This window comes from Columba livia, chromosome 16, assembly GCF_036013475.1.
Source record: "Columba livia isolate bColLiv1 breed racing homer chromosome 16, bColLiv1.pat.W.v2, whole genome shotgun sequence".
In the NCBI taxonomy this organism is placed as follows: Eukaryota; Metazoa; Chordata; class Aves; order Columbiformes; family Columbidae; genus Columba; species Columba livia.
This window is the reverse complement of record NC_088617.1, coordinates 8,133,025-8,145,198: the sequence shown is the minus strand read 5'-3', so window position 1 is coordinate 8,145,198 and position 12,174 is coordinate 8,133,025. Positions and strand designations below refer to the sequence as shown.

Here is a 12,174-nt window from a genome sequence, read left to right as displayed (position 1 = left end):
TTTGACTGATTGCAGGATTCCACATCTTCTTGCATCACACAGGTAAGCAGTCTGCAGAACTTCAGTGAACACAGGGCCCACTGGCTGGTAGGAACCAGGTGCCCAACACCTGTTAATGAATGGGACAAATTACAGCTGTCTTTGGATAAATCAGTGATTCCCTAAATGAGATTTTCCTAGATCTCCTCTATGCATTTGTAAAGATTTTATCGTGGAGACAACTGAGTGGACCAAGAACTCACTGGAGTTTTACAGGGTCACTGGCTGGCTCAGCACCATGGTTAACCCCACCATGGACCGCTGATCCTCAGGGAGTCCTTTCATATAGGAGATCCCCTTGTCACCCTCAGCATCACTGTGGAACCCCACAGCCCCTGGTCCTGCAACAGGGCAGCTCAGAGAGGACCTCACATTCCCAAACATGTGGATAAAAGTCACTGATGGGGACAAAAACAAAGCAGCTTGCTGCTGTCACTGCTGTGTTGTGGTGCTGAGGGTGCCCCAGGCAGATCAGGGCAGAAGGCGGCATTTTAGGTGTTTTCCTCCTCCTTCAAATGCATTTCTCTTAGTAGCAGCAGGTGAGTGGGTATTTGGGGACATATGGGTGTACAAGGGTGATGGAACATCCTTGGTGCCTCCTCTTTCCCCAGGGGAGAGAGGAAGGTGGGAGGGGTAGTAATGCTCGGGCCCCCTCACCAGCCCCCCCAGCCCTCAGCTTAGACCCGTGCCTCTGTCTGACTTTGCAAGGCTTGGAGAAGGGGAGTGGTGGCAGGGTCTCAACGGGGAGGGAGCTCAGCAGCACAACCCGGACCGCGTTCTCTTCCTCCACACACACCACGGCTCGAGTTTAAGCACCGGAGTGGGGCTGCAAAACCCCATTTCGGCGACGGGGAGAGTAGAAAGGGGGGGCGGGGCAAGGCAGAGCCGGGGCCGGCGTGGGGTGCGCGGTCACCGGCGGTGCGGGGACTCCCGGAGTAGGTGTGCGAGGCGGGTGTGTGTTGGGTGTGTGTGTGGGGGTGTGTGTGTGTGTGTGTGCGCGTGTGCGCGCAGAGAGGCTCCTGCCCTGCCAGGGCACATCTGGGCTCCGCGAAGCTGCAGGGAGGAGAGAGCTGGAGCTGCGGGCTGCTCACAGCCGAGGCTGCTCCGCCGGGGAGGGGGGTGGTTCTCTGTGTGTGTGTGTGTGTCTCACACGCACACGCTCGGCAGCCCGGGAGCCGCAGGCGCCTCCTCCCCGCCGCATTAAAACGAGCCAAGTTTCCCCGCCGCGGGCAGTGGCACGTCGGGTCCGAGCGGTGCTGCGGCCCGGGGGATGCACCTGAACGCTACGGCCCCGGCCGTGCCGGGCGGCCCCCCACACCTCCATCCCGCCGGCTATGCCAACGCCTCCAACCGCTCCGACCTGCTTCCCAAAGCACCCGACGAGGAGGACCTGGACGTCAACACCGACATTTACTCCAAAGTGATGGTGACCGTCATCTACTTGGCTCTTTTCTTGGTGGGCACCGTGGGTAACTCCATCACGGCGTACACGCTGGTGCGCAAGAAGTCGCTGCAGAACCTGCAAAGCACCGTGCACTACCACCTGGCCAGCCTCGCCTTCTCCGACCTCCTCATCTTCCTCCTCTGCATGCCCATCGAGCTCTACAACTTCATCTGGGTTCATCACCCCTGGGCTTTCGGGGGGGCCGTCTGCAAGGGCTACTACTTCCTCCGGGACGCCTGCACCTACGCCACGGCGCTCAACATCGCCAGCCTCAGCGTGGAGCGCTACATGGCCATCTGCCACCCCTTCAAAGCCAAGAGCATCATGTCCCGGAGCCGCACCAAGAAGTTCATCAGCTGCATCTGGATCGCCTCCTTCCTCCTCGCCATCCCCATGATCTTCACCATGGGGGAGATCTACGGCAAGGACCAGGATCCCGACTCCCTCATCTGTACCACCATCGTGGACGCCTCCACGCTGAAGACGGTCATCCAGGTGAGGATCCCGGCGGCCGGGGCTCCCGGAGCAACCGGGAGCGGGCAGCCGTCTCCTTCCCCGGGCTCGGATTGTCAAACTTTGCGGAGACGGGCGAGCAGGAGAGGGAGGTTGCGAGGAGGGCAGCGGCTGGGGAAGGGGGATGTTCCGGGCAGCCCCAACGGGGCGGACCGGCCCGGGGTCCGAGACTTGAGGGGGTTCTGGGCTCCGCTTGCTGTGCCCCACCGCGCACCCGCTCCTGCTGGGCTGAGACCCCTCACTGGAGTAAATCCTGCCCAGTCGTTAACGCAGCCCCGGGCCGGTGCGGGCCCCCCGGTGCCCGGACCCGGGGCTGTCCCGGAGCGGGATTCCCATGTGCAGCCATCTCGGGCTGGGGATGCTCGGGTCCTCCCCAAATGTGAGAGTTCGAGGCCAGAAAAGCCACAAATCTCCACCCTTTCTCTGCATTTTCTGTATCTCATTCCTTCTGCTGGAAAGGGGACAGCAAGATCAAAGGAAATAAAACCATCTCTCCTCCTCTCCCAGTTACTTTGCTTGGTCCAGAGCCCATTTCCTCTGTGCAGTGGCAGGTTCTCATATCAGAAAGTTTGGGGAACAAGGTGCAGTATAGACATCCAAAAAGAAATGGCATCTTCAAAGCCAGAGGCTGGTATTTTTGCTGGTTTGGGGAAATTGTAGCCGGTTTAACTAGCAAACCCCTTCTGACTTCCAAAGGCTTTGCTGATCTCCACACACTGCTTAATCTAACACACCCATGCGTGGAAAGGATTTCAGCATCAACACTTGCTGTGCTCTAGTGCTCTGAGGGTTTAAGGCATTTGTTTACTGGAGCATTATGCTTGAAAAATGCAAGAGACATGGAAGGAGAGACAGAAAGAGCAAGACACCACCCTCCCTTTGCTGCCAGGTTCACATGTGATAGCTTCTCAATCTTTTATTTGGAACATGAATTTCAGGTGGGTTTAATCAGCAGCCAATTACAATTTAAAGCTGCATGTGTATTAAAGCCTTTGAGATGTTCCCACAATTAAACAGAGGGAACTTAAATGGGAGGAAATCAGAATAATTTCTCCCACTAAAAGAGGGTGATTTAAACCCAGATCCTGTAGATGTTTAGACATGTTTCTCTAAGTTTCCCTGTAGACTGCTCCAGTAAACAAAAATCCACCCCACGCAGAAGCAGTGGATTCCCTCTGTATTTTGTCTTAATGGAGAAATACAGCCCTCACCATCTCAAGAGGCTGATACTGAACTTTCCTCTTGAGATGGTGGGGGCTGTATTTCTCCTGTAGATGCTTTGTAGGTTTTGTCAGTGGCATCCCAGCGTACTTAACCCAAATTCCATACTCTCTGAGGAGGTGTGAGCCATCCAAGTTGAGAACAATGTGGCTGAAATACATTATTTCCAGTCATCTTCCTCTTAGGACTAAACTGATGCTCATTGTTGCCATGATAGAGCTAAAACCAGAGGATTATTTCCTAGCCATGTCTTTGGAGATTACCTTTTAAACAATTCTCAATGTATTTTGTAGTCTTGCTATTATTCAGGCTATACCTTACCCTGATACCCAAGTAAGAAGTAGGAAGGCATGAATACACAGTATGCGAAGTTCACCTGTGGGCTTTTCCTCACGTATTTTATTTTATTTGTGAATTAATTTAAAAGTAAAAAGGAAGAGGCAGTTATTGGAGGAAAGAAAGAAAGAAAAATATAAAAGGCAAAACTGCAGACCCACCACTGTGCTGTTCCTTCTCAGGGGATCTGGCTACAGAAGGAGATTTGCTGGAATAGAAAGGTTGTTCTAGCTTCTCCCCATTCCTGTGAGCGCAGGGAAGCGGCGCACGATGTGATGCTGGGCCCCGGGCTGGGGAAGGCTCAGGGTGAATAAGCAAAGCAGCTGCAAGTCGGGTTGTAAGTGCATTAGTGAAACCACTGCACAGCATGTGAGTGGCTGTTCTCACATGGTAAGCTGTGCCGAAGTTTAAAAAAAGACAAATAAAGAAAGATGTGTGAAAGAAAGTGCAGTGGTGATGTGGAGAGTGACACACAAAGGTCAGAAATCTGGAGCCTTGGTCTTTCGCTGATTTAGAGCAGGTCTTTGCATCTCTGCATGCATTTTGTGTCTTTAAATTAAGCAGAGCAACAATGCACTTGCTCAAGCTGGCAAATCACTTGTAATAGATCACACAACATATTTCACTCCTCTTCCTGTTTGGCACACTGTCTAAAGCAAATTGGGATTTTTTTTTTTGGAAGTCATTAGTTCTCCAAGAGGATTTTTTTGTTGACTGACTGAAAGCCAGTCCCAGAACAGAGCAATTGTAACCATTTATAGCCTCAGAGCCCAGTGTGAGCTGTGATTCTGCTGGGATCATGGCAAGAGAACGTTCTCCCCTGGACTCGAACAAGCTTCCCAGGATGAATATTTGAGTGTATTAGTTTAACATCTCTGCTTTCGAAAAAGTTCCTCTGTGTTTGCTTTGAATATTTGTTTTAACAGGCATTCCTGAGTGAAACCAGACTGTGTGAACAACCAGGTTTCCTTATAAGAAGAAAAAGTATCTATTCAAACAGCAGTCAGCATATTCGACTCTTGCTCATGTTACTTAACTTGTACCACTTAAGCTCCACAGCAACCATAAGAGCTAATTACTGATATTCTTCTAGTAATTACAGATTGCTCATCACAGAGCACACTGATAAGCAGGAAGAGCAGTAAGTGAGACGTTCTGCAGGTTGTCACCACGTGTCATCCACGTGTCATCACAATCAGCAATGCTGGGCACTGCCAATCTCACTTTGTGCCATTGAGATGTGAGCTCTGTGTGGCCTCTGGTACTTAATTCTTTACAAAGTACTGTTTCCCAGCTTGGTTTATCTCTAACCCTGCAGCTGCTTAAATCAGCCTGTGAATCTGGTTTATTATGTAAACCTTCCCCAGCCTTCATTGCTCAGCTTGCCTGTTACTTCTGTCAGTCAGGGACGTCTGGTTTAAATATTGGCATCAGCATGGGATCTGGTAACAGGAATAATTTTCATGTATAATCCATGACAGCCACATTATTTAGGTCTAGTTAACACTTTAGCTGGCAGACATCCTCTAAAACACACCACAGCCAGTTTCAGAGTTTTTTCCACATAAATTAAGCACCTCATAAAGCCATCCCCATACAAATAAATTCATGTTTTCATGCCACTTCAGCTGGAGGAGGTTTTAAAAGTTACTCCTTGTGGCAATAACAGATAAGAGAGTTCTGAGGCATAGTGAGATGTTTCCCTGTTCACTGATGGGTCGATACCTGTGGCTTTGGCTACTTTCCAGCCCTGCTGTTGACTCGGGGGTCAGCTCCCCAAAACAGGAGCTGGCTGAGTGCCCCATCCCACCACATGCAGCCCCGTATGCCATCAGCATCGTACACTCTCAGCCCCATTTTTCAAATTGCTGCTTCCTTTATTACATTCAAAGGTTTTTTTTTTAAGAGGTCTTTAGTGGAACTGGGGAAAGAGGGGAAGTTGAAAGAAATACCAACAATGGTGGTGCACCATCATTTCCAGCACATAGAGACAGGCAGCTCGTTGACCTAAAATCCCAGGATTTTAACTGAGCCTGGATTGGGAACATGTAAGGGAAGACTGGGTCACGGAGGAGAGAGCAATGTGCTGTCCCACTGGCACGGCATGGTCTACATTTGAGTGGCTCTGCTGCAAAATGTCCCCTAAGTTATGGCAAGTGCCTGGGTAGAGTCTGACACACACTCTTGTTTTATTTGCACGGGCAGCTGGTGTGAACCCATTTATTAAAACACATGGCAGCAGGCCCTGCGCCTCTGGAAACTGTCACAGCTCCATCAGCTCCAAGTTGTTCATTTGATAGGGCAGCTTTTAGGGAAGGACATTGGGAACTTCTCTGGACCTCTGGGTTTGGGTTTTGAGCTGTTTTGTGGCAGTTCTGCTTTGCACCAGCCCACCCTGGAGTGGCTGCACCTCTCCTACCCCTCTGGATCCCTTGTTTATCATGTTTTATGAAATCTGCTCATAGTTCAGATGATTTGTTGAGTAAATAACTCTTCACATGAAAGAACTGCTTGCCCTAGGAGGTCCTCTGCTTTATTTCTTCGTACACTTCTTGCAGAGCTTTCAAAAGAATGTGCCAAAGAGCCTCAGGTCTGAAGGGGATGGGAAGGAAGGACCGGGTGTTGGATCTGGAAGACATGAGATGTGGTCTGGCCTCTCGGCATCCATTACCACAAACTCTACACACTTTTCCAAGGATGTCTATTCAATTTCCATTTGTCTGAGAGTCCTACAAAGTTATTAATTCCATGCACGATGTTGCAAACAGTCCCTTATACTTTCCTCCAGTGAGGAGCACCTCGGTGGGCTGGTGCGATGAGCTTTTCTGCCCTGATGGCAGCCGGTTGGTGCTGTGGAAGGCAGAGCTCTGTCCGACAGCAGATCTGTGGTGCCATGTGAATAAACATGAAAAGCATTTCTCCATAGTACATGAAAATAGCAACCCATAAAAACAAATGGCTGAATTTTCTGCAGGTTTGCTGGCAAATCATATCTAGGATTAGTCAATGGCTTCAGTTCAGGAATCCTGCGTTTATCCTGATTTTGAGTAGGGGAATTGAAGTTGGTTTCTTTTCCTCAGGTCACAGCCAAATTCCTGCTATGGCTTTTAACAGCAGTACTGTTTTAAATCACTTGCTACAGCTCTGTGCTCTGATAATCCCACCCGTTGGGCCTGGCTGATTAAACTATTTTGACTACACACACACACACACACACACAGGATCTCTGTCCACCAGAGAAGCCCATGCCTGGGTACCACTAACCTCTCCCGCAGCACAACAAATTGCCACCTTTGTGACAGGACTGTGTCCCTTCTGGTCACGGTGCTGCCAGACCCTTGGGTAGGCAAGAAAATGAAGATATTGGTGCTTAAATGTGTCTGGATCCGTCTCCACAGCAATGGAGAGAGAACCCCCACCCCAGTGAGGATGCCCCTCTGCGGTGGTGTGAGCATCCCTAAAAAACTGCCTTTTTTCCACATGCTACACAGGGAACGCAGGGCTTTAATTCAGCATATTTACGGCAGCCCAGTTTGCCTAATCCCAGCCCGTTTACACTGTAGTCCATCTTGCAGCTACATCTAAATTAAATAGGCTCTTGTGTTCATTGCTTTACATAACCGCTTGGCCTGCTGTGTTTTGTCAGTTCTTACATAATTTCTTCCTTTTTTTTCCCTTTCCCCCTTCCCCAGTTGATTTTAATTCAGTTGATTTCTTTTACCCTCCCCCTTCCCAAGATATCAGCTGGAGGGGTAATAAAAGGACGAGGAAATGTGGCTGATCAATTTAGCTCTTAGATTTTCCTCTTAACAGCAGTTTGTACAGGCAGAAGAGATGAAGGTAATAGTGGTTCCTCTTCCCGTAGACAGAAAAAAAATAATCAGCTGTCTTTAATCTTCTTCCAGATCATTTAAAACAGCTATTTAATTGTCTTCTCCCTGCCTCCCCCTCCTTCCCCTTAAAGGCTTTTCCCATCATCTCTGTGCAGCATCTGCCTGAGACTCACAGATGGCACTTTCTCCTCCTGACGTTTGGAAACGCTTCTGCGTCCTGCCCGAGGCTCCCGGGATGGGCAGCCACCTAAGGAGTGGCAGGACATGCCTTGGAGGACAAGGGACAGAACAACTGCTCTTGTGTGAGCCCCGCCATGGAAAGGGACCTCAGCGAGACACGGCGCCACACGCTGCTTCTCTGCCTGGTTACTGACACCAAGCACCCACGGTGTCCCCTGCCAAGGCTGGGCTCAATTGCTCCATTCTGCAATTTTGTGTGAGGGCGTGATCACTTGAGAAGGATTTTTTTTCTTCCTTTAAATGAAACTCTCAGGGGAGAGGGCCAGGTAACTCATCGTGCTCCAATAACATCAGCCCCCACGTTTTGCTTCCCATGGATGCCTTTTTTCTATCCAATTTCAAAACATCTTGGGTGTGGGATTAAAAAGAAAAGCTGATGATAAATCAGTTGAGCTGATGAGTTATTCAGGAAACACGTGCTTGGGGCTGGCTTAGAAAATATGATGGTGATGGAGTACTAACCCTGTCTGGCTAGCAGAAATTTCTGAGCTGCTGGTTCATTCCCAGTATTTTCCTGCATCAGTCATTAAGTTTTCCATGGATGGGAGGGAAATAGCACTGAGACAATTTTATATCCTTATACCCAAAGTATCTGTGCCTGGAGGCCCATCCTCCTCCTCCTCCCTCCCTGGGGTACCAGGAGCCATCATTGCTGCTCCTGCCAGGCAGAGGATGCTGTGGGATGGGGCTGTATCTCTCCAGGAGCACTATTCTTGTCCTTGGACTTTGGAGAAGTGTGTTTGGAGGATCTGGTCACCCACAGGTGGTTCGAGCATGTGGGATTTGCTTCTTGTCTCCCGTGGCTTTTTCACTTCAATAATTCTCAATGCAGAGAGTGCACTGCTGTGCACAACTTCATGGAGGTTCTTTTTCTCTTAGAGGGAGAAAAAATAGAATGAACAATGTCTTTTTAACTGAACTTTTTTTTGAGAAAGTTCAATGAGGTATCTTTGATGCTTTTAAGTTCTTAGGGACTAGAGACAATTGTCAGCTGAAGACAGAATCAGAGATGAGATTTTCCTAATGGAAATGGAAAAAAAAAAGGAAAAAATGTAAACTTTCACAAGGTCTTCAGTATCTGAGAGGGGTTGGAAAAGCATCTCCTTTATGCAAAGTGCTCATGGAAAAGCTGGGAGTACCTCTAAACTATAAAGCCACATGCAGAGCAAAAAGCATATTCAGTATCAGTAAATCAGAGAGGCACTGGAGTGACAGCTGAGCCAGGGGACGTGCCCTGGTTTGGTGGCACTGCTCGCAGCCCCTCCCTGCCTGCCTGCTCCCTCCGTGATTTACACCCAACCCATGGATTTACATTTCCCCAGATGCTGAACCCTGTGCAGTAAATCTTCCTTTATAAAACTTTCCAGGTTTCTCTTTGCCAAACAAATTCCGAAATATATAAAAGGAGAACAGGCAGCCTAGACAGGACTGGATGTATTGCCTGATTTCAGCATTTTCTGTTCTCTCTGAAAATGCCTTCTGGTACTTTCCTGCCAATTATTACCCCCTCTAGATAATAAAGAATAAATTTAGGGCCACTGCTGTTACAACCAACTTGCACTCTTGAAGTAAATGATTTACTTTGCTTCAAGAGGTCTGTTCCTTCTCCAGAGGAAAAGAAGGAGTTTAGCAAACACTCCTTAGCACAGGGAGCCCCAAGAGATTCTTTGGATCCTGGGAGATGAGAACCTTCATTTCAGGGACTTGGGGTGGATCTGATTTATCCTTTCTGTGCCTTCTCGCTTGCTGAATGATGCTGGGAGAGATCACACCTCAGTGCAACACTTTGGATGTGCCAAGAAGCCCTGCACTGCCTGTGTTTGGAACTGTCGTATGTTAAAATATCAGAAGTGGTCCAGGTGCTGTTTCCTTTGGGGCCAATGAAAACCTACTGTCCCTTTGCCCATCCGCTCTGCTCTGCTGCTCAAGGCTTTGCACAGTCTCTGGCAGCAGGAGGAGCAATCTCATCCCTGAACCATCTCATTTTCATCCTTCTTTCACCTTGAATAAAGAGGTCTACTGACTCATAAGCTTCACCCAGACCTGTGGAGCAAAGATCTGCTGCGTATCAGCTGTGAACACTTTGCTGCAGGATGGCATTTAGCTCAGCAGACCCCTATATTTGATCAGGACTACAAGCAGCTAATTAATACAGTCATTGCAATACTATATCCTATTAATTGTAACATAATCAAGACCAAGTGCTGAGCCAAATAAATGTGGTCTCAATACTTGGTAGGACTGTCATATTATTTTGTTCCCTTGGAGAACTTGTTTAATAAGTCCATAACCATTTGAGTATTTTCAATACCAAATTAACCAGCTTTTCCTTCCTATTCTATGATTTTTTCTAAACCATCTGATAAAAATGCAACTCACTCAGCCTCTGGGAAACTTTAGCTCATTGCTCATATCACTCTATTGATTTCTCCTGCAAAGATCTTACATTTTATCCTCATGGGGACAATTTATACATTTTAATATTCTTGTTTCATTCAAAAAAAGAAACTCGCAGGATTTAATTTCCCTCCCCAAAGCTCATGTTTTGTTTTTTATCACTGTCAGTCATGGGCTTATGATATTGTCATACTTGCTTGTTCCTTAATTCCAGGTATGTGAAGTGTGATGAAGCACTGTAGGAGAGGAAATATAGGTTCAGTCTAATAAATAGATATTGGACCTCAAGATAAAACAATAGGGTGATATGTACTCCCCAAACTCTTAACAGACTGCAGTCACTAACCCAAGGGACAAACTCTGACAAAACAAACCTACTGTTATCCAAATAAATGGGATATTTAAAACGGGCCAGGGTGGTAATAATAACAAAAGACAAAGAGGCCATAGGTCCCAGCACCCAGCTGCTCAAGCTCAGCTCCCAACCACAACCTACCCTGTCCGCCTGCTCCCCCTGCTCCTCCCAAATCCCATCAGGTCCTGTCATGGCTTCCCGCGATCTTGCCCTGTTTCACCAAGATTTCAGCTCGGTACAATCCCTCAGCAACCAGCTCTTTGAATTCCCACTCTCAAGGGTGGCTCCGAGGAGTATTTCAGGTTACAAACATTGGTTGGGCTTTAGGATGGAGTAGCTGAGCTGAGTCAGAGGGAGCTGCTCTGCTCTTTTATAAGAAAGAACAGGCATCTGGTTCACTAGTGATACTAGTGCCAGGGGTCCTCTAGGAAAAGAGAAAGAAAACGAATCATGGCAGGAGCTGTTTATTTCAGGAATGAGATGCCAGGTGCATTGCTCCTTGCTAGCTCTGTCTCTTCCAGCAAATGAGGTCTCCCACCCCATCACTCCCTGACTCACCTGAATTCCTCAAAAAAGGGTTAGAGAGATGTGATCTGCAGGGAATTGCTGTATCGCAGGGGGACAGTGCAGGTCATCCACTTTCATCTATGTTTCTTTTTTCCTCCTTCCTCTCCCTTTTATTAACAGAGACACTTCAGGAAAGACTACCACATATACAGGGATGTTACAGTCAGAAATAAAGCTAGGTTGTGTCTTCATTACTTTGAAATAAGTGTGTTTGGGAAAGAGAAAATTGCAGGGTGTACTCTAGAGGTTTTCTGCTATCATGTAGTGTTGTGCTCAATTCCATCCCTTAAATATTGCCCAGGCAGAAGTGGCTTTTAAAGGCTCTTAGGGGCTATTCCCCTCATTACAAGGTTACATCTCCTTGCTCTTGCACAAAACAGGTTCAAATGATGTTTCTGTTTCCTGCTTGGAAGGTTGCTGTTTTCTTCCCTGTGAAATAATGGAAAACTTCGTTAAACTCAACAACTATTTAGGGAAAAAAAAGGAATTGACTCAGTTTCAATTAAAACAAAAAAAACCCCTAAAGCAATAAAAACCCCACTGGCAGCCTATAAAAAGTAGAAGCAAAGAAAAGGGCAGAAACAGGGCAAGAAATGACAGTTTTATATACCTCCTGCTGAGTGGTGATAGAAGAGGCCCTTGTGCCTGCAAAACAAAGCTGGTTTTCTGTTAAAGCAACTATTGACTCAAACTCCATGAGTGCAGCTGTAGCTTTGCACAGAATCTGTACGCCAGCAAACAGACCGATGGCCTCGCATCTGCTCGCCCCACTCAGCCGTGCCTCTGCCTCCCAGCCAAATTCAGCCCATGCCAGGAGAACCTTCAAATTCAGCCAAAGAAAAAAAAAAAAAGGTGCTTTTTCAAGGGAAGGAGCTGGTTTAGGTGATTTGCATGACTTTTCTCTTTTCCCAGTTTGACGTGGCTGTGATGGGTGGCTTTTGCTGGGGCTGTGTCCAGCAGGGTGCAATCCCTGATTTTCCATGCGGATTTGCACTAACGCCTTTCCTGAGCCGCCCTCATGACAACGGAGAGCAGCTTGTTTATAAAGCTGTGCATATTGATCCAGCTGTAGGGATTATTTTGACTTGTGGCCTGTGGGTGCTGTTGAGAAAAAACTGAAGCACAGCTGAAAATCTTCTGGGCATTAATTCCTTTTCAGCAACGAGCTTCTTTTCTCTCTTGGATGCTGGTCCACACCCCCGTGCCTTACGCTAAAGGCAAATCTTAAT

General features: G+C 47.8%; 1 protein-coding gene across 1 annotated transcript in view; it reads left to right on the top strand.

Moving 5' to 3' along the window:
- The first annotated feature begins 978 nt into the window (after positions 1 to 978).
- Positions 979 to 12,174, top strand: part of NTSR1 (neurotensin receptor 1) — a 54,063-nt gene continuing 42,867 nt past the window's right edge. Inside the window, exon 1 of the mRNA XM_005499589.3 lies at positions 979 to 1,978. Coding sequence (XP_005499646.1) covers positions 1,310 to 1,978 — 669 coding nt within the window. The 5' untranslated portion in view covers positions 979 to 1,309. The remainder of the gene's footprint in view (positions 1,979 to 12,174) is intronic.